The following is a 21743-nucleotide window of genomic DNA, read 5'->3' as shown; positions in this document are numbered from 1 at the left end:
ATATATACACTTTTTTATTTAATATTTACTTATAAAATGGTAAAAAAAAATTATTAAAAAAATATAACATAATTCTATAATATATAATCAACTCAACTATTTAAATGTTCAGTAAAAAGCACATTAAACAAGACACAGGTTGTTTATAATAACAACAGTAGAAATTTATCTTCCTAAATAAGAACACCAAGGTAAATTACACAGTTGTCCTATTTGGATGAATTTATGGATAAGTTTTTGTAAAAAAAAATAAACTATTTTTTTTTCATAAGTTAAAAGTAATTTATCTCTTCAAATTTTAACAAAATTAAATGAAAATAACTTCTAAAAAATAAATTAATTTTAACTAATAGAAAAAAATTTATTAATTTTTTATATTAATTTTCTTCTTTTACAAGGATTTATCAACAAGTTTACCAAATAAGACCAATATTATTTAGCTCAAATAAAGACCGAATTATCTAAATGTTATTTATCATTAAATTTCTTTTATTCTACAGTTTTTTTAAATCTTATTCTACTCTTTTTTTATCGGCTAGAAGTAGTGTTATCATTTCTCCTCACTTTTCCTCATCAATATTTCTAATAGTCTTTTATGTGCATGTTTAAATCACTTTTATTATTTTTTAATCATTTTTTTATTATAGGTATTACTTTAATATTTTAATGTTTATAATTATATTTTATTCTGTCCTTTTTTTTGTTACTTTTTTTAATATTTTCATTTTTTTTTCTTCATGTTATTCATTTGAAGCTTAATATTCATTACTGTATCAGAAAACCGATCACAAGCAAATGATAAAACTTTCCATTCTTTAGTAAGGATATAATTCAATGGTAGTTACTAGGAAAGCTCTTATATAGTTGATGATCGATTGAATCATAATGTATGCCAACTACTATCTTATCAATGTACATATGAATTTTTTTTTCCTTGTTGACCTAATTGAAAAAGACTATGCACCAAATTATGCTCTCGTTGACTGTTGACTTTTTTGCCCTTATAAGGTTAATTTGAAAATAAAATGCCAAAATAAGCATGCATGCAAAGAAATTCTCTATCTGGGTTAGAATGTCAGGTGACAGTGAAGTCGTCCAGCGTAAGGGCGACACTCAAAGTAAAAAGCGTCCACTTATTACACGACACAAATAAAGTCATCCAACAGAGGGACGACACACGTCTGACGTGTCCACAGTGTCGTCTCTATTTGAGCCGACACTAACGTGCTGTTGACACTTGTCGTCACAGGAGGTTGTGTCATTATATATTGGACGATTTTAATGTCGTCCACAATAGAAACGATTTTAATGCTACCATCGGGTAAAAATTTCGATACACTCCTTTGTCCAAGTTAGAATGTGTATATATAGTAGGATGAAGCTTGAAAGAAAATGCAAGTAGCCGGGAAGGAAGTGTGGAGCTGGGCAAGAATAACAGTGTGAAGTTGGACAAGAAATAATAACTATTGAGCAATTAGGTTAGATTTTAAGTATTATAAATATATAATTTATTTTTAATAGTTATGTAGAAATTTTATTTTGAATAATAATATTTAATTTATATTTTTAATGGCTTTTAAATATTAATGTTGTAATTTAATTTTTGTTGTTATGTTTGGAAATAAGGCAGATAACATATAATGTAAAAAATTAAATATTTAAATATTTGTAATTACAAATAAATTTAAAAATATATTTTGTTATATTATAAATTAATTTATAAATAAGCTTGGTTTATTTTAAATGCAGGATGGATGAAATTGTTGTTATATTATATTCAAATGGTAGAATATATGAAGGAAATGAAGGTATAATTTTTGAAAGGCAAAAAAAGATGATTAAGATAGAACGTGAGATCACATTTGAAATGTTTAAACAGAAGATCCACACAAAGCTGAAATTGTCAAGTTGTCACGTAATTTCTAGATTAATTTCTCGAATTTTAGTCGGGACAAATGGTCAATATCATACAACTTTAGATGTATGTGACGATGAAGACATAGATTGCATGATAAGTGCATGTCAACAACCACATCATAGGAATGTAGTTGAGATATATGTAGATGTTGCGGTGGGTGAAATATCTTCTGTTGTGGCACGTCCATTAGAAGTGAATTTATTAGTCCCACAACTTCATGTAAGTGATGATGATGATGATTATGCACAAAGAGAAGGTAATATGAATTTAATAATTTTTAAATTTGAAAAATTAATGCTACAAATGCTATTAATAATATAAGTTTACAATGTACAGATGAAGATGATGAAGAAGATATTTCATTAAATGATTTTTCTGATACTGAGACAGATGATAATTGTGATTTAATGATCAATATGAAGGGTATTGTAAGAGTTAATTTACCGCAACAACAACATGGAGGTATGTTTTTTTTAGCACTTATAGTTGTAGTAATGTATAAATTGTTATTCATGGTATAAAATTGACGAATGAATTGTTGTAATGCAGAAACTACATTGCCCTTTTGGAATATAACCCCACATTACAGTCATATTAATTGGGAACATCCTCATGAAGAATTAGATTTTCTTGGAATGAATGAAGCGCAATCATGGAAGGAAGGAGATGCATCATATGTTGGACAACTATTTGACACTAAAGAAGATGTAAGAATGGCTATAAAACATTATGCCATGAGGAAGCATCAAACTTTTTTTGTGGTGGAGTCAAAAGTAACAACATATGTTGTGAAGTGTGTCAATCACAATAGTGGATGTCCCTGGAGAGTTCGAGCATCATTGCCAAAAAATGCAGACAAGTGAAAAATTATAAAGTGGGGTGGTGCCCATACGTGCGTAAATGCTTCAATCTCTCAAGACCACCAAAAGTTGGATTCCAAATTTATTTGCTCATGCATTCTTGGTATGTTAAATTTGATATTAAATTAGAGAAATTTGAAATAGGAAAAATGTACTAATTTTCATCCTATTACATCCCAACAAATTTAATAATGAGCTCTTAATATATGACATGCAGGTATGGTAAAAGAAGAACCATCAGTGCCTATTTCATTAATTCAAGAGAGAATTAGTGGTCAATTTGGATATTCAATTTCATACAAGAAGGCATGGAAAGCAAAACAAAAAACAATTGTTACTGTATTTGGTGATTGGGACGAATCTTATGCTGTATTGCCAAGGTGGCTAGAGTACATGCAATTACATGCTCTTGGATCTGTATACAAAATTGAAACAACTGATTACGTTGAAGGTCACACCATGGATAATAGATATTGAGTTTTTCATTGGTTGTATTGGTCGTTCAAGCAATGTCATGAAGCTTTCAACTTTTGTAAGCCTATAATATAGGTAGATGGAACATTTTTGTACGGTAAGTATCGACAAACTTTGCTAATTGCTACGACTCAAGATGGAAACAACTGTGTGCTTCCCATTGTGTTTGTCATTGTCGAAGGAGAAACCTTATCTGCATGGGAATGGTTTTTAGCCATGATTGGTATACATATGACGAATAAGGCAAGGCTATATTTGATCTCAGATTGACATCAAAGTATAAAAGGTGCAGTCTCTAACCCACATCTAGGTTGGCAACCTCCAAATGCTTATCATGTTTATTGCATTCGTCACATTGCAAGCAATTTCAATCGACGATTCAAAAATACCATGTTGAAGAAAAAACTAATTCAATTAGGTACGTGTTCTTCCTATTTGATTCATTTAACCTTTAATATATTTTGAATATTTAACCTATGCATTCAAATTTTTTCTGTTAAATGCAGGATATACACCATCAAAACATATTTGTCTGAGTCAGACTTGGATAGAAATCAACAAGAAACATCTTCACATCAAGTTCGGCGGTATGACATACAAAGAACAAAGTTTGAGGTTGATGAGGCATTTAATCTAGTGACACAAAGGGATGGTCATAAGTGGACAGTCATATTGTCCACACGTTATTGTCAATGCGAAAAATTTAAGGCATTCCGATATCCATGCTCACATGTAATAGCTGTTTGTACTCATATGAGTATAGATTTTTGGCAATATGTGGATCCTGTTTATACTATATAGTATGTTGTGAACACATATTCATCTCAGTGGTGGCCGCTTGGAAATGAAAGTAATATTTTACATAATAATGAGTGAAAGTTAGTACCAGATTTGGAAAGAGCATGAGGTAAAGGAAGACCAAAGGCTACCCAAATTAGGAATGAAATGGATTGGGTCGAGTCACAACCACGACAAAGATGTAGATTGTGTCGACAACATAGTCATAACCAACGTCATTGTCCTCAGCATAATGATCGTAATCAGCAGTAGATGTAACAAGATGTTGCTTTTCAAGACAAATTGTTGTTGTTAATGTACTAATGGTGTATTCATGTACTTTGTTGGTAATGCTTATCATGGTGTTTTGATGTACCTTGTTGTTAATGCTTATCATGGTGTTGTACTGTACTTTGTTGTTAATGTCAATAAGGGTGTAACGCGTATTTTCTTGTTAATGTTTTAACTAACTTTGTACGATATAGGGTAATATAGCAATATATGTTATATATAGATAACATCTTCCAGTAATGCAAATAAAAAGTGCAACATCAAGTTAGAACTTATACATTTTTTTACATCTATCAATCTGAATCCAAGGATTGATCTGCATGCCCGGCCTCATGAGGTGTGAGTATGCATTGTCGACGACGATCTCGTGCTTCACGATGAGGGTTGCGACACACATCTTGTACGTCCGCATCAGCAGCAACAATAAAATCTGCATTAAGGTCAATGCCATGGTCCGAACCTACTTGGAATGATGAGGTTTCCCAACCTTGCCCACTCTGATGACCTCCTATAGCTGGTGCATCAGGTTTAAAGAGAGATGGCTCATATGGAGGAGGTGTCATGTAGAAGCTACCCTCGGGAACATAATATTGACCACTGCTAATTGGAGATGGAGGAGGATGTGAAAATAAGATGTCTGAGTGGCTTGTGAAGGATTGAAGGGAAACTGTGGTGGGACATAATAGACGTCGTCCCTGCGTTCTGGCAAAGGGGGAAGTGACCACTCTGTCGCCTACAAATTGTACCATGAGGAACATGTAATGCAGATAACTACAACATTGTAATATGTTTAAAATAAATTTTATCGTGTATTACCTTCACTTCTGTTCGACGACGTTGCAAACCTTTTCCTTCCTTACTGGTTGACCAATGTCAATGGCTGGATCAGCTGAATTTCCACTTTGAATGGGAGGGTCAAACGATGAAGCAGGCTCCAATATGCGTTCTTGCTCATTCTGTAGTGAGAGCATGGTCTCACATAACTCGTTCATCTCCTCAAATGAAAATGAGTCTTTACCATCATTACATAAGTAATATGCTCTTTCATGAGCATCTCCCTGCAATGTCACAATATAAACCTTTAACAAATAAGAAATATAAATCACAATCAAATAGTATGTTGTTGTTTTTCATATTACTTACAAGTAATGTAAATACAGCTGCATCTCTAGTCATCCATCATCTGGTGTGAGCAATGTACCATCGCATATATTCAGAGTTAGAACTTAACAACCCAAACTGAGGATCATTAGTCATTACCCAAGCCTGACGCATGTCCCATAGCTCCACTACGCCCCTGAACTTAGCCGACCAATTCTCACTAGTCTTCCCTCTTAAAGTAAGATCATGTAGCTGGTCAAGTTGGTATTGAGCACGAGGAATATGTTGAACCATGAAATTGCCGCATTACACGGTCAGGTTGGTGCCACTCACAAATTTGAAAACATATAAGTGGCACAACTGACCTCTAAATATTCAATCCTTCAGTGCATATGGCAGGCAAATAATTCATCAACTCCATACTATACGGTTGCCATACAATCTGCAAAATAGTAAATTAGTTGTGAATATTAAATAACCCATCCTGTAGATGTTGTATCAATGTTTATTAACAAAATACCTCATCACACTTCAGATGATCAAACTTATATCTGTAGTAAGCAAGATCTCTCTTTCTTTTATTATAACTCCGACTCACTAACCACCTGAAAGACACACTTATAAATTAAGTATCATGGTGAAACAAGTTTGAAAAGTAATTCATAAATTACACATACAGAAATTCAAAACATACCGTGCACCGTAAGGAAGATTCAGTTGTGTGTGTTGAGGATTATTAGGCTGTAAAAATGGAAACCTATCCCATGCCCACATCATAAGTAGTGGGGTTAATCCTCCAATACCAGAACGGTCAATATTGGTCGGCATGCATAACTCCCGGTATAGAAATGCCAATGTTGCCGCTCCCCAACTATACTCTCCTGTGATAGTAAAATCCTCAAGCAATGGAAGGTATCTAACTGGGACCCTACTAGAGGAATGATTAGCCAACATGAAACCACCTATTAATCTCAGAATATAAGCTCTAGCAAAGCGAGTAAGCTGAAGTTCATTATGATTATGCATTGCAACATGAGTAAAGTGTTGGTCCAACCAACTCAACTTCAAACTGCTCCCTGCAAATGCATCATCAGGTGGCCTAATACCAAGCAAATCCTCCACAATTTGTGCTTTATTACCTCCAACAGCTGCAATGACTGTCTTTCCATCTATACGAAGCCCTATTTGAATAGTAATGTCCTGAAGAGTTATAGTACATTCTCCAGGAGGCATGTGAAACGTATGAGTCTCTGGCCTCCATCTTTCTACCAACGCTATAATACGATGTCGGTCAATAGGAAAACATGCCAACTGAGCTACCCCAGCAAATCCAGCTAAGGTCAGATGAGGAAGAATCTCCATTGGAACCCCTTCCATGCCAGCCGATATGAAATGACTCATTCTCACCTTCAGAATTGAGTGCTCACGTCCATCCCAAATATGCTCCGATACGTGAACACTCTGAAACCTCAATATTGAACCATCCTTCAGTCCAGGATTTAAAACCCTACTCCGCGATGAAGATGATGTCATCTAAAATGAAATTTGTCAACTTAAACTTAAATTATGTATGTTAAAATTAATAATATAAAAAATCTATTCAATTAGTACATGGGTTTTATTACAATTTCAAAATTTAAAAATAACTCTAAAATTTATTTCATTTAATTATTATATTGTTAAATTTTATTAACATTTTAAAAACTTTTACATTTTATTTTACAATTATAAAATGTAGCAATAAATATAATTACATGCACTCTTTTAAATATCAAATTTTACAATTACAACAAATAAACAAATATAATTAATACATATTATGTATTTATCAAGTTATTATCTGCAGAATTTTTTTAATTTAATAATTAATACATATTATGGATGGCTATAATTTTTATTTATTACATTTTGAACAAATGATTATAAATAATAACACATACATTATATAATTTTTTAATTTCATTCATATCTAAAATATTCTTTGTTTAAGAATAAAATGCATTTTAAAACCAATTTTATACCTTATTTATAAAATCCTTTAAAGTAAATCACATAAATTATAAAATTTGTAAAAGATAATAATGTATTATTTTTTACCAAATTAAATACTACATTCTTACTAATAATAAAACTTATGTTATGTTAATTTTCATCAAATTATTATTATCTTCATTTATTATAATTATTCAATTATTATCTTATTTCTTAATAATTATATTAAATTTACTATATCTAATAATTTTTATTTCACTAATTTCTTTATATATCAATCTACTATCAAATAATTTACAATTATTATTTTTTTACATTATTTATTTAATATTTTCACTGCATTCTGTATATATTTTTTCATGTTCATGTTTTTTATTTTTTTCTAAACAATATATTTATATATATTATTCTTTCCTCTTAATTTATCAAGTTATTAAAATATAATTTTATTTCAAATTTTATAATTAATATATTTTATGGATTACTATAATTTTTTTTTACATTTCAGAACTACTAATTATATTAAATAATAACATATATATTATATATTTTCTAATATAATTTTTCTAATATATTATTTGTGACAAAATAAAAAAAATTAATTAATAAATATTTAAATATTAAAATAAAAAACTTGTGCACCTCCGTAGCTTTGTAAACAAGTTTGAAGGAACCCTCTTCTCTTCTTCACCAGCACCCTTCACTCATGAGCATCCACCCACAATTTCACCTCCATCACAGATTCAATTTTACATACATATGCAATTTTATTTTTAAAAAGCAAAATCTATTCAAAATATTAATCTCAATACTTTTTAATAATCTTTTGCTATAAAACCTTAATACTAGAATCTAACAAAATGGTTAAGAAACGCTGTTGCTGTGTTTTTTTTCGGGCAACCACACCCTTCTGCAAGCGAAACGGAGAAGATGGAGGAGAAAGGAGAAGCCTGCGCCCAAACATTCAAAATTCTTTGCCACGTGGACCAATAAAATTAGTGTTGTCCTTGACTAAGACGACACTTCTGAATCGTCCTTGACCCTATCGACATTAACGTCGCCTCTGACTTAGACGACTCTGTAGGATTTGTACACGTGGCTTTGTTCATCCCCAGCCGTCCATTCAAATTAGTGTTGTCTGATAATTGGACGTTTTTACTTTTTGGTGTCGTCCCTCTCATAGACGACTTCACTGTCATGTGCCCACACAACCCCAGACAAGAAATTTCTTTACATGCATGCTTATTTTGGTATTTTGTTTTCAAATTAACCCTAAAAGGGCAAAAAAACCTTGACCGTGATCTTAATCAGAGTTCAAATATCACTAAATTAGAGTCTGTTTGTTTTTTGTTGTTAGAAACAATTTTTTTAAAGGAAAAATAAAATATATTTGTTAACATAAGTTTTATTTTCATTATTTTCTTAAAAATAATTTTTAAAACTATTTTAAAGTATAATTTTTAAAATTAAAAACTAAATCAGAAACAAACAAGCCCTGTTATTCGCTAATAGTGCTTCACTCATTTAACCCATCGAACAGAACAAGTGTGCAAGGACAGAGAGAAGTGTATTGCATAAAAAAGAGAGAGTAAAGAATATGAGAGTAAATTGTCATTTCTTCCTTGGCTGGTGCGTTGTTAAGTTGAAGATACATGTTTTGAGTTGTGAAAGACACAAAATCACAAACTGCAAAAAAGTACTGAATATAAGAGAAAATTGTCTTTTCTTTCTTTCTTTCTTTCTTGATTTTAGTGTTTTTCATTTATATTCTTCGTAACTCTTTCACCATATGGTCAAGTGCATTAATGTTCACATTCTAGGAATCTGGCAAGTATGAAAATTGAAATTTAATTGGTAAAGGAAAACAATACCCTCTATCACTACCTCTTACATAAACTTTAAAATAATTGACTTTCATTCTTCAAAGAAATGTATTATAATTCAACTCATCAAAATTAATCACAATATACAAATTACAATTAACCACTACTATATGCTGATTTTCACAAACTCTTACACAATCCATTTGCTGCATAATGATTTCTTGTACACCTGTTATGTCATCTGATGAAAGCATTCTCTCGACTATATTTTCGGAGCTTTGAACAAGTATTCATTGTTCTGTCATGAGTTTGTTCCTTAAAAATTAAAACATATCTGCTTCTACTCTTAGTGCGTACAAAATTTGCACTAGCGAAGATCACACAAATCTAGTTAACTATATTCCCTGTATAACCAAAATGATATTCATTAATATGCAGTGTTCACTTCTCAGGTCCTTCACAAAATGAGCCCTTGCAACATCACAAGTTCAAAGGATGATTTTTATGATAATTGTATAACTTCGCTTTTCTCAGACCTCACAGAAGCATTACCCCTAAAGGGAGTATGTTCAATTGCATAATACTTACCAAATAATTGCTCAAAAATGGGTCATCTTTTTCGGCAGATTGTCATGCCATCTCCAATGGGTACCTGAGACTCTCCAAGAGTTAAAAGATTATGAATCAACTTGACAGAATCTCTCTGAAAGTGTATAAATAATTATAAATGGATAAAACTTAAGTATAATATCATTGACGCTTTTGGTGTAGTGGTCCAATAAAAAATTAGTTTCACCTTGGTAACTCGTGCAATAACGATCAGTGCTAGTTACTAAGGCGAAAAAACTCAATTTTAACCAAAACATTATGGTGTGGTACCTGAGTTGTCTTTAGAAAAATTGTTATAAACCTACCATACTGATGTTTACTCGCTTGTCTTCCAATAACTGCTGATTAAAATTTCTAATGCTGATAGTTTTAGGGTCATTTACCTGCAAATAGTATATTTAACTGAAAGTCAAGTTCATTTAACAGGAAATCAAGGAAAAACACAGAAGGATTTATTCACCAACGGGTCAGCAACTTTTCCATGCCAAAGGACATTATCAATTACAATAATACCTCCAACCCTGACCTGCAACAATAAATTATTTGAGTGCATCAGTACAACCGTTCATACATCATAGGAAGCCCAATAAGAAAGTTTATGAAAAATTGTGATTAAGTGGGCAAAAGAGCCTTTGAACACATTTCATGTTTTACTATGTTCTTACCAGTTGTAGTAGCTGTTCAAAATATTTCTGATTCATTCTTTTCTCAGCATCGATAAATGCAAAATCATAGCTGCATGAAAAGGAAATATTTCATAAATGCTTCTTTAGTTGTTTTTTCTCTGACAATGTTAACATCATATAGAGTGGATCCTTGACTATCACATAGAGTGGACCTGGACTAACAATAACTATTGAAAGAGAACGTTGCAAATATGGAAGATCTCCTGACCACAACAGCAGAATGAGAAACATCACATCATTCATTGTGATGTTGAAAATCCACATACCTTCCTGCTTCACCATTCAGAATTAAAGAATCTAGGGAATCAACTGCAAGTCCAAGTTTTACATCCACCTAGAGTTAATTATGTTAAAAATCAGAAAATACAGGCAAATGAGTCCCCATATTCCAAAGCGATAAACATAAATTTGGAACTTTTTCAAATCATAAGCATAAGAGTAGCATATACCTTATGTGAAACACCAGCTAGCTGATAATACTTCTTGGCAACATCAAGGAATTTGGCATCTCTTTCACAGGCAACTAAATGACCTGATTCTGGCAGGACTAATGCTATGGCTAGTGATGAGTATCCCTGAGTCAAATTAACAACATAATACCTCATTAGTGGTGGATGAGAACCTGCTTAAACAAATTTGGGCATTGCAATGGAAACAAGCCGATAAATTGTATAGCAATGTTCACAAATAAAACTGGTCTTCATTTTAAAACTCAATAAATTCATTGATACAAATTCTTCCCCCTATAATATTTCACAAAATCTGTCATTTGAGGAGAAAAGACAAGGGCAGAGCTCTGGTTCACAAAGCAAGTTAATACACACCAAAGATTGGGGAAGAAAAAAAAAACTGTTGTCTGAAAGTTATAAAGTGGACCAGTAGTAAAGTTCATGAAAAAATTTTAGCCATTTGCACTAAAGTTGATGACGATTTATTTTTCCAATGATTATGTTGTACATGAATTTTTACAGATGAATTCCACTTAACTGAGATGGTACATCAAGTTATTTAATTTCATGGTCATTAATTGGAATCCTCAGGAATTTATATTCAAATGAAAATTTTCTCCCATGAATTTCCTATGTTAGTGATATTTAGATCCAAATATAATGATTAAACAAAGGTAAATCCAAAGATATCACATACATACAAAAAAAATTTGTTCCATCCAAAATTTATGATTAGATTATTTGAGAAGTATGCATTGCATCATTATAAGACAACCAGTTGTCAACCCTGTGTAGTATGAGATATGAAGTGGTATCATCTACTATGTAACATGAAGACAATAGGTATAGGGTATAAAATCAAAGAACATACAGTATAAACACCAACTTCAATACATCGTTCTGCTCCAAGAATCTGCACAAGCATTGCAAGCAGTTGCGCCTGATCAGGGGACACCTATTAAGAAGACAATGCATTGTCAACATTTTACTTCTTGCTAAGCAGGTGAGCTTACAATGTGAAACATGACAAACAACATAGAAGACAAGTAAAAGTGCAGTGCATTCTTTCCAGACCAATTCTTTATTTTGCCCTGTCAAATTTTACAATTTCAAACTTGATCCCTGACAGGATATCGATACATTAGTACCAATAAATTAATTAACAGTCATGTTTATGTATGAGAAAGGGCATATAAATAGATAACTACCCTAAAACATATTTCCATTTCATTTTATCAAGTTGCAAAGCTTTTAAAGAACATATTTGCATACCTAATAATTACAAGAAGACCAACATGTTTGGGAACAAGTCCGGTGATTCAAAATAACTACTTTCCTGACTAAAGCAGTTTTTGAGGTCAACCAATCAGCATCAATACTTTCATAAGAACCAGATATGATTATGTACAGCGTCAATAGAAACAAACAATGAATGAAAGGTACAATTATGCTACCATACTTTCATAAGAACCAAATATGAAGTAGAAACCCCTTCTTGCACAATGAAAACATAATATACAAGCATAAAGGGAGCGTTTGGAAAAGCTTATAGAGAGCTTATAAAAATAGCTAAACTCAAACAGCTTTCAACTTATTGTAATAAGTTTTTTTTTTTTTTAATACAACTTATCAAAATAAGCTCTTTTCAGCTTATTGTAAAAAGTTTTATGATTAAATTCATAGCATAAAGATTGTACTGAATAAACACTTAATTAAGCTATATTCTCAAATGCACTCAAAGTCAATATTAAAAATTCTATCAGTAAATTGTGTTAGTAACTTTACAAAAGAACGAAACAATTAGAGACACCTGCATCTGACTTCCACGCAAAGAAGCCGTCTCCTCCCGCAGTTGCCTTAGAATCTGAAATGCAAACACTTAACAATAAGCACCAAGGGAAACTTAACAAACAAAGAGACACCCCAAAAGAAAAAGAATGATTTTTTTTTTAACAATGAATGGAGCAAAAGGGTATGTTCCTCACCTCAGGTTCTCTAACATTTTTGAGAACATAGTCATAGAGGTGGGGAGTGAGACTAACAACCTGCTTGTTACCATAGTTTTCATCACTGGCTATAACAAACTCGCTGGTGGAAGAGCTTCTTACTAGCCGTTTCCACTTGCATCTGCATCTCCTGAAAGTGAAGCAATAACAACAAGAAGCATTGCAATTCTTCCACCTTTGTGATGAGACATGGAGGGGTCTATCAGTGACAGTGCAAGTTGCAGAAAACGAATGAAGGAATGCAGGTTTCAGTAGAGAAGCTGCAGCAGGTTCATGGGGCAACATTGACCTGTGATGAAGCAACAAGTTGATGCTCCTATCTGCCATAACCTTGTATAACAAAGCCTATCTTCCTCGTACCTCTCTTTTTTTCCTTTCCAAATACCCTTTTGGAATTTTCCCTTAGAGGCAATTCTACAAACAGTTGGTATAGGAGTTGGTTCAGCAGAAGTGACATAACTCTCTCTGAGAGTTGCTTAAAAACAAGCAATTACGATGTAGTGAGTCGTAGATTTAAAGTTGTTAACTTAAAAAAGAGTTACATTAAAAAATATTTACTCAAAAAAAAATTGCTATATAATTACAACACAAAAATTAACATTACGAAAACTTTAAAACTAAAAAAGAAACACCATAATCACAACTAGAAAATAAAACTACATAAAAATGTTTTTAATATTTAGATTTTTCATTTAACCATGTCAAGAACTTATCTCACAATACTATCAAATAAGAGTATAAAATAAATAAAAGTTATATATAAATTTAAAATATTTTTAATTAATGCAACTTGAAAAAAATATTAATATATAATTTTTTTATTTTATTTTTCATTTAATTTAATCTAAATTTTATTTGTGTTATGAATTTAAATATGGTAGATGAGTCTATTATTAAAGATTTTTTTACATAAATAAAAATTTAAACTTAATACCTTACTTAAGTAATATTGAATTATTTGTCAATTAAACTAACTTCTATTAGTTAATTTATCATCTTTAACAATTTATTTAATAATTATTTTTATATAAAATTTACATCATATACATGATAGAATTTAATTTTAATTTAGAATTCTAATTTTTTAAATATGTTAAATATAAAATTATAATTTTAAATAATTTTAATTTTAGAAATTACAATTTTGATCATTGGAATTGAGATTTTAATTTTGAAGGTGAATTCTAATTCTCGTCTAATTTTTTTAAAAGCATTATTTTTAGAAAAATGATAACATCACTTATAATTAATAACTAAAATTTATTAAAAATTATAAAAATAGAAAAAATACATAACTTTTATATTTTTTTAATGTTTTAATTAAGAGCATATAAAAAAATATATTAAATGATATAGCTGATAAAAAGAATGAGCTTGAACCGAATCTGAGACGGTGTGGGTGGGTCAGCTAATTTGATAAATCCTGTGGCACTTTTATTGATGCCTGTGTGCGCAATCCACTTATCTTTCCACACACAGTTTTATCAATTTATTGTGATGTTTCGGTTTAAGGTAGGTTCTCTTGCCATTAATTCATGTTTCGAAATCTAACGTGTTGTAATCATGTAATGTAATAAAATAGAATTTAAATGAAATGAAATAAAATTATTATATAACCTTGACAATATTTTATGATTGTTTTTATTTTATATTCTCAAATAAAGAAAATATTTGAATGGAATAAAATAAAATAAATTTTATTATATTTCATTTTTATTTTAAATAATTCAAATAATAAAATTTAGTATCATTTTATTTCATTTCACTGTCGTTCATCACATTCTGTTTATCCTAATAAATTCTAAATCTTTTTAGGATCGTAAATGCAATGATAAGCTTTAAGATGAGTAAATATAACCCCATTTTTTAACAGCTTCCTATATCATGATTTTGGTTTATATTAAAACCTCAATTTTCTATTAAATTAAAAATAAATCTAAATAAATATTTTAATTTTTAAATAAATGCTATAAATTCAAATTTAAATGGAATTTTTATATTTGTTTTTTAGGTAAGTGAAAAAAAAAAAAAGAGAGGCAAAAACACAAGGACAAAGAAAAAAAGATCAGGACTCTATTTTGAAAATAATTGCATGGGATCTTTAGTTCTATTGATTATTTTTTTTTTATGTTCAATATTAAGCTTATATGTGTTGAATAAAATTTCAGCCCTTGGATCTTAATTGTAAGAGGTGTAGCTCTTCTTGGAACAGCACATGATCCAATTCCGAAAAAGAAAGGGGTGACAATTTAATCAGAAAATTGGTGGGAGATGTAAGATATGAGAAAATTGACATATGTGGCCGAATTGCAGTCAATAAAATTTGGTAATTACATATTTGTATATCAAAACATTATCTTAAAAGAGTGGTACTAAGATACAACATAGAAGCTACTCTCCTATGTAGTAACCAATTAATCTTTTGAAGAAAAAAGGTAAAATTAGATTGATGACATAGATTTTCTATATAAGATGATGAGTGACATGCATTTTTAACATTATCTATAGGCATAGCCCAACCCACTTGCATAATCACATTCCTTCCTACATGGGCAATGGCACACATGTATAGGGTACTAACACTTCTGTTTTGAGGACTCCAAACATGTATGAAAAAGATAGGAACAAACAGTTTCCCTTTTTTTGGATATTTTTTTTTCCATATTAAGAGATGGAAATGATAATGAAGAAAGAAAAGAGAGCTGTGAAACACACAAGGTGTTTGTGGCTGAGAACCACCACCTCACTTTGTTGATGAGATTTGGTTCAAAATAATACTCACCTCCAAAAGCTCATCCACTTGAAAATTCCAAATCTCTTTCACTTGCACATATACACGTTATAACAAGTTTTGAGGCCCATCTCACTTTGTCTCTATTCTACCACGTATTTATCAACTCTTGCTACTCTTCATTTCTTTCTGTTTCTATTCCTCACTAGGAGCTCCTCTCCACTGGTTCCTCTGCATGCACATAATTGCATAGTTTTAGAAACCAAGGTCTGCTTTTGTTTCCCATAAGCTATGTAGTTTGGTTCCATGCTCAATATATCATTATTTTATGTGACCCTTATAATCATGCTTCTTTTTTAGATAGACTCTAGAAGAAATGAAGATTGAAGGGTAGTGTTTGTGCAGTTATTTAAGTCTTGGTTGTTTTTTTCAGAACTGGCTTTGTGCATGAGTTTCAGGGTCACTTTTATTTGCTGAATCAAGTTTTGTGATTGGATAGTGTGTAGCATTAATCTTTTTTGCTTGTTTTCGTTGTTCTTCCTTTTTGTAAAATATGCTGTTTTTCTTACCTTTTATCTATCATATTTTAGTAGATTTTTAAGAAGGCTTCATCAATATAATGATGGGAGGGGTGCTATGTTGAAATATTAGAGGAAAACCATAGCATGTATAACCTTGATTTTGTTAGCAAAGAGATTTTCACTATGTAACTTTTTTCTTTCTACTATAGCTACTCTTTCCATGTGAAATTCAATATTTCCTCATCCAAAGTGCTTATTTGTTTTCTCTTTAATGTCCAAAGTCGGGGAAATTTTTGGAAAGTTTTTCTAATTTCCATTTATTTATTTATTTGAAAATTTTCTAGCTGAAATCAGCCCCAAATTTTATTAAGATTTTTCCAAAGGGTTTATTTAGATTGTACTTTTGTAGTTACTGATTTTGACGAAAGAACTCAGCTTAAGATATATGCTTTTTTATGTAGAATTGCTGAAGGCTAGAATCAAGAAGAAGCTTTGAAAATGGAGATAACCAATGTCACTGAGTATGAGGCTATTGCAAAGCAGAAATTGCCAAAGATGGTGTTTGACTACTACGCATCTGGTGCAGAGGACCAGTGGACTCTGCAAGAAAACAGAAATGCCTTTTCCAGAATTTTGTGAGATTTTTTCCTTCATATTTTTACAGTGGTTATTTACTAAACTATGTTGCTTTGTACTCTTCCTTTGATATTTTGTATAATTGTATTTCTAAGAACACAAACAAATGTTAATATCCTGAAAAAATATGATTGACAAACACAGGTTTCGGCCACGGATTCTCATTGATGTGAGCAAGATAGACATGGCAACCACTGTCCTGGGCTTCAAAATATCCATGCCAATCATGATTGCCCCAACAGCCATGCAGAAAATGGCTCATCCCGAGGGTATGATTGTATCCATTTTCCCAACAAGATTTCATGAGCAATAGTGTATGATGTGGAGCATGATAATGCCACACTTTCTAATTTGTTGGGTTGATGTGTGAGCACAGTTCTAATCCTGATTAGGTTAAGCAAGATAAAATCCTTGTAATTGAATTACACAGACCTTAATGCATATTCCTTACTCATTAAATGATACATTGCTAGAGAAACTGATCAATGAAATGATTTCAATCATATTTAATATTTGCCATATTTTCAAAGACACTAAAGTGCACCTTCTACTTAAGCCTTCATTTTAAAATTTTTGGTCAGTCACACATCGGAGATTAGACATCTTGGTCAATAGCACATCAGACATATAGCGTTATTCAATTAATGTTTTGATAATATAACCTATATTGGTAGTTCTGTTATGTAACTACAAATTAGAGGTAGTTCTGAAAAGTTTCTTATCATCTAGTTCTAATAAATGGATAATACAAATTCTGTGGCATTTTTTATTAGGAAAACTTTACAGTAGGGAAGTAACAAGATATTTAAATTTGTTGACATTTTTATATGGAATAGTTTAATTTCAAATCCCTCTTGCAAACACTGCTAGACTAACTACCAAGAGCATGGATTTGTGTTGGATGATGTATATATTTTTTTCTTGTGCAGGAGAATATGCAACAGCAAGAGCTGCATCTGCAGCGGGAACAATCATGGTACTTGTCTTTTGTGTTTATATTCCCTTTTTAATTAGGAAACTAGGAGTGTTTCACTTCATTAATCACCATATATTCAGGAAAATTTTCTTTTGCCAAAAACAGTTTATAATCACTACTAGTGGCGGAATATCCCTTCTTTATCAATGGTTCAATTTAATATAGACAATGTTGAAACTTTTCAATCGGGGGATTTGCTGAGGATCTTCCATTTTCTGCCTCAGAGATCATACCTTTGTTACTTCATGCAGAATATTTCATGCACACTCCAATTAACATAAAAAGATTATATGCTTGTGAATTTATTTGCTGTTTATCAATTTATGTCCATTGAACTATGAGATGATGGGCTCTATGTTCCTTTATTTATGATTAACATTTTGGTTCTTTTAGACTTTGTCCTCATGGGCTACTTCAAGTGTTGAAGAGGTGGCTTCAACAGGACCAGGCATTCGCTTTTTCCAGCTATATGTAAGCTTGTAAAACTTTCATCAACAGGACCTGGCATTCGCTTTTTCCAGCTATAACGATTTGTTTTACTTACATGATTTGTTCTCTTTTGTTTAGGTGTACAAGGACAGGCATGTTGTTGCTCAGCTTGTGAGAAGAGCTGAAAGGGCTGGATTCAAAGCTATTGCCCTTACTGTTGATACCCCAAGACTTGGACGCAGAGAAGCTGATATTAAGAACAGGTACAAGTCTTCTAGCATATTTGGATTCACGTTTAATTGGTAATGAATCCACATTTACTTTAAAGCTACTAGTTATAGTTTGCGTTGGATCAATGTTTATATAATTTTCAATGTGATTCCAAATATGCAATTCAATCTTGTTATTTGTTATATTACTTTCTCAATGGATATTGTCAGCTTTTCTTTTGAGTTCACGCTTTACAGACCAAATCTTGCAATTAAAAATAGTTATGAATTGTCTCATACAGATTCACACTGCCACCATTTTTGACATTGAAGAACTTTGAAGGATTGGACCTTGGAAAGATGGACAAAGTAAGATGAGTTATTACAAAATTATTTCATTGGGTTAGTTTTCTTGCCTTCATCACTTATTGAATTGTTGTCTTGGTCTCTTTAGGCTGATGACTCTGGACTTGCTTCATATGTAGCTGGTCAAATTGATCGTACTCTAAGCTGGAAGGTATGTAAAATAATCAAACAAAACAATTTTTTTTTTCTGGATTTAGCATCGAAAAGTAGTAAACTTTTATTGAAAAAGAAGACACTTATTATATTAGAGATACAAAAATGTAAAAATGTAATAAGTACATTTTTTCTGATAAAATCTTACTATTTTTAGTTGTTTAAACTCAGTTATAAGGTTGAGGTAAACAAAATTGTTTTTTTTAATAACTTTGGTAGTTATCCTGTTCCTATAATGGGCAAGATTTTATTAAAGTGAAATACAAGTGACAAATTTATTGGTCCAGTTCATTGATTTGATTCATAAGTTGCTTGCAAGTTGACATTAGACAAAGAATCCTCCTGCTTCCCTTAGAGGAATATAGAAAATAAGTTCAATTTGATCAAAGTTTACATTTGGTTTCATCATTTATATATACATATATATATGGAACTTTCAAGGCTCCACTGAATAGAGTCTTCCATCTTAATAATCTTTTTTTATTTTGTAGGATGTGAAGTGGCTTCAGTCAATCACCAAGATGCCAATTCTGGTGAAGGGTGTACTGACTGCTGAGGATGGTAAGGAAAACAAAAGCTGTTTTCATCTGTTCTTTGTGAATATTTTATCAGAATGACCCTTTGATTACCAGTTAAAAATGTATTATTGCACTTTCCAATAAAAAAACACGTTCTAATAAAAATACATGGCATAAATTATGCACATATTTTAATTATATTGAACGACTCAAAATTAATGTCATCAAAATAAATTCTACTCAATTTAAAACCAAATGGGCGCGAAAATCTGTGGCTAAAATCAGTTTTGACACATATCCTAATTACATTCAAAGATTCAAAATTAGTTCAACTCAACTTTAAAACGAGACTAATTTTTTCTTGCATAACATGGCAGCAAGGATAGCAGTACAAGTTGGTGCAGCTGGAATTATAGTGTCCAATCATGGAGCTCGACAACTTGATTATGTGCCAGCCACTATATCAGCCTTAGAAGAGGTACATCAACTTTAAGTTACATCATCTCAGTCATCTTGAAACTTCTTCACACCATTCTAAGGCTCTTACACATAATTCTGTCATTAAAACTTAAGGTTGTGAAAGCTGCTGAAGGTCGTATTCCTGTATTTTTGGATGGTGGTGTACGCCGTGGAACTGATGTCTTCAAGGCATTGGCACTAGGTGCCTCTGGCATATTTGTGAGTACATCATAACCTCTTCCAAAAGCTATTATATTCCTTGGCTTTTCTATTTTGGGATAGCATTTTCATATATTAGCTCCCTATTTATTGTTTGTTATACTTTATAAACTTCTAAGTTATGCTTTATTAAGCCCTACATAATTCACAGTGAATTCTATTATAGTTGCTTTTATTGTGTCATTCTCTCTTACCAAAATTTTTGATAACTCAATCTCTAATATACTCTTCGTTATTGCAATATCATAAAGGTGTTAGTTAAGAAATGAATATATAATTCTTTAGAAGATCATGTTAAAAATATATTGAAAATCATGGTATTTTTCATATTTTACTAGTGTCCTTAGCACATCAATTTTAACATTTACCTCAAGTAAAATTCATATTGACGCCAATGACTTTCTATTAAATTTGTTTCATTTATTATTAAAAAAAATACTAACAAGACGCTTTATTATTTATGATTTGAATATATTTTTCAATGTTAACATTCGTCTCTTTGTTATAAGAGGATCGAAGTCCGATATTTAATAACTCAAGCTAACAAAAAACACGCACACAATGTGTAAACTAAGGTTAAGTAATTAACAAACTTTGCTGTGTGTTAGATTGGACGCCCTGTGGTGTATTCCTTGGCTGCTGAAGGAGAAACTGGTGTAAGAAAAGTGCTGCAAATGCTACGTGATGAGTTTGAACTAACCATGGCCTTAAGTGGTTGCCGCTCACTCAAGGAAATTACTCGTGATCACATTGTCACTGATTGGGACCACCCTCGCACTCACCCACGTGCATTGCCAAGATTATGAGTATAATGTGGTGCACAACGCTTCTATATATGTTTCATGAACATCTTCTCATCCCTTCTTTTCCTTTTTGGGTGAACTCATTTAAGCTTATATTTGGAAAACTGCATGCTTTCTTTGTAAGCATTATATGATGATGATACTTGTGTGGCTACTACTGCTGCTGCATGAACTCATTGTATATTCTTTTGAGTAATTTATCTACTCTCTCTCTATATATATTGCTTTTGTTATACAAAACTTCTCAATTTGTACACCTAATACAAGTTTTTTCATATTTTAAAAATTGATTTTCTTAACATGTGTCTAAAGATACTTGATAAGAAGTTAATAAATGACAAAACTGAAGTATAATATCATTAATATTTTCCAATTAAGATTAGTGTTTTGACCTTGGTAATAAAGATAATATTAAAAGTTGACACACATTGTTGAGACGAAATTTTAATTTTAATAATAATAAAAAGTACCAAAATATCTATAATACTATATTTAAGTTTTATGCATTAATAAATAGTAAATTTTTACTAAAATGTATAACGCTTAATGTTATTAATACATTAAATTCTATGATATCCTAGTTACATATTTTAATAAAAAATTATTATATATGCATAATTTTTTGTTGCGAGCTCTTGTGCACATATCAAAAAAATTACTTATAAATACACTTTATTTCAATTAGTTTCAATTTTTTTTTCAAGCATTTTGACAAAAGACAAGTAAATTAATGGTCA

General features: G+C 31.2%; 2 protein-coding genes across 5 annotated transcripts; one reads left to right on the top strand and one right to left on the bottom strand.

Annotated features, from left to right (window-relative positions):
• Positions 1-9296: 9296 nt before the first annotated feature.
• On the bottom strand, positions 9297-13458 carry LOC113855120 (O-methyltransferase MdmC-like). Of its 2 annotated transcripts, none has more exons than XM_027486608.1 (10): positions 12966-13458; positions 12791-12844; positions 11852-11935; positions 10981-11106; positions 10798-10865; positions 10511-10580; positions 10306-10371; positions 10151-10228; positions 9825-9896; positions 9297-9640 (listed from the first exon to the last, which is right to left on the bottom strand). In XM_027486608.1, exons 1-9 carry the CDS (start codon positions 13311-13313, stop codon positions 9867-9869), a joined length of 924 nt encoding a protein of 307 aa, XP_027342409.1. In that variant the 5' UTR covers positions 13314-13458; the 3' UTR covers positions 9297-9640; positions 9825-9866. The 2 variants fall into 2 exon arrangements, with proteins under 2 accessions (XP_027342409.1, XP_027342408.1); XM_027486607.1 differs by having other exon boundaries at positions 9300-9640; positions 9825-9888.
• Positions 13459-15771: 2313 nt separating this feature from the next.
• Positions 15772-21175, top strand: LOC113856193 ((S)-2-hydroxy-acid oxidase GLO1). Of its 3 annotated transcripts, none has more exons than XM_027487914.1 (13): positions 15920-15984; positions 16078-16107; positions 16700-16873; positions 17019-17143; positions 17804-17850; positions 18244-18321; positions 18418-18542; positions 18791-18857; positions 18943-19005; positions 19499-19568; positions 19903-20003; positions 20099-20203; positions 20812-21175. In XM_027487914.1, exons 3-13 carry the CDS (start codon positions 16737-16739, stop codon positions 21007-21009), a joined length of 1116 nt encoding a protein of 371 aa, XP_027343715.1. In that variant the 5' UTR covers positions 15920-15984; positions 16078-16107; positions 16700-16736; the 3' UTR covers positions 21010-21175. The 3 variants fall into 3 exon arrangements, with proteins under 3 accessions (XP_027343713.1, XP_027343715.1, XP_027343714.1); XM_027487913.1 differs by lacking the exon at positions 16078-16107 and adding an exon at positions 16311-16423 and having other exon boundaries at positions 15969-15984; XM_027487912.1 differs by lacking the exon at positions 16078-16107 and having other exon boundaries at positions 15772-15984.
• Positions 21176-21743: the final 568 nt, after the last annotated feature.

Source organism: Abrus precatorius, unplaced genomic scaffold (genome assembly GCF_003935025.1).
Source record: "Abrus precatorius isolate BTA unplaced genomic scaffold, Abrus_2018 Scaffold11, whole genome shotgun sequence".
Lineage (NCBI taxonomy): Eukaryota > Viridiplantae > Streptophyta > Magnoliopsida > Fabales > Fabaceae > Abrus > Abrus precatorius.
This window is presented reverse-complemented; position numbering and strand designations above follow the sequence as displayed.

What these genes read in the sequence shown, in the direction of transcription:
- LOC113855120 (XM_027486607.1), bottom strand. Translation starts at nt 13,313, where the DNA reads ATGGCAGATAGGAGCATCAACTTGTTGCTTCATCACAGGTCAATGTTG. An exon ending in AAAATGTTAGAGAACCTGAG is followed by an intron (nt 12,845 to 12,965) that starts GTGAGGAACATA and finishes TTTGCATTTCAG; the next exon opens with ATTCTAAGGCAACTGCGGGA. An exon ending in AGCGAGTAAACATCAGTATG is followed by an intron (nt 9,889 to 10,150) that starts GTAGGTTTATAA and finishes GGAGAGTCTCAG; the next exon opens with GTACCCATTGGAGATGGCAT.
- LOC113856193 (XM_027487912.1), top strand. Translation starts at nt 16,737, where the DNA reads ATGGAGATAACCAATGTCACTGAGTATGAGGCTATTGCAAAGCAGAAA. An exon ending in CTGCAGCGGGAACAATCATG is followed by an intron (nt 17,851 to 18,243) that starts GTACTTGTCTTT and finishes TGGTTCTTTTAG; the next exon opens with ACTTTGTCCTCATGGGCTAC. An exon ending in TGTACTGACTGCTGAGGATG is followed by an intron (nt 19,569 to 19,902) that starts GTAAGGAAAACA and finishes ATAACATGGCAG; the next exon opens with CAAGGATAGCAGTACAAGTT.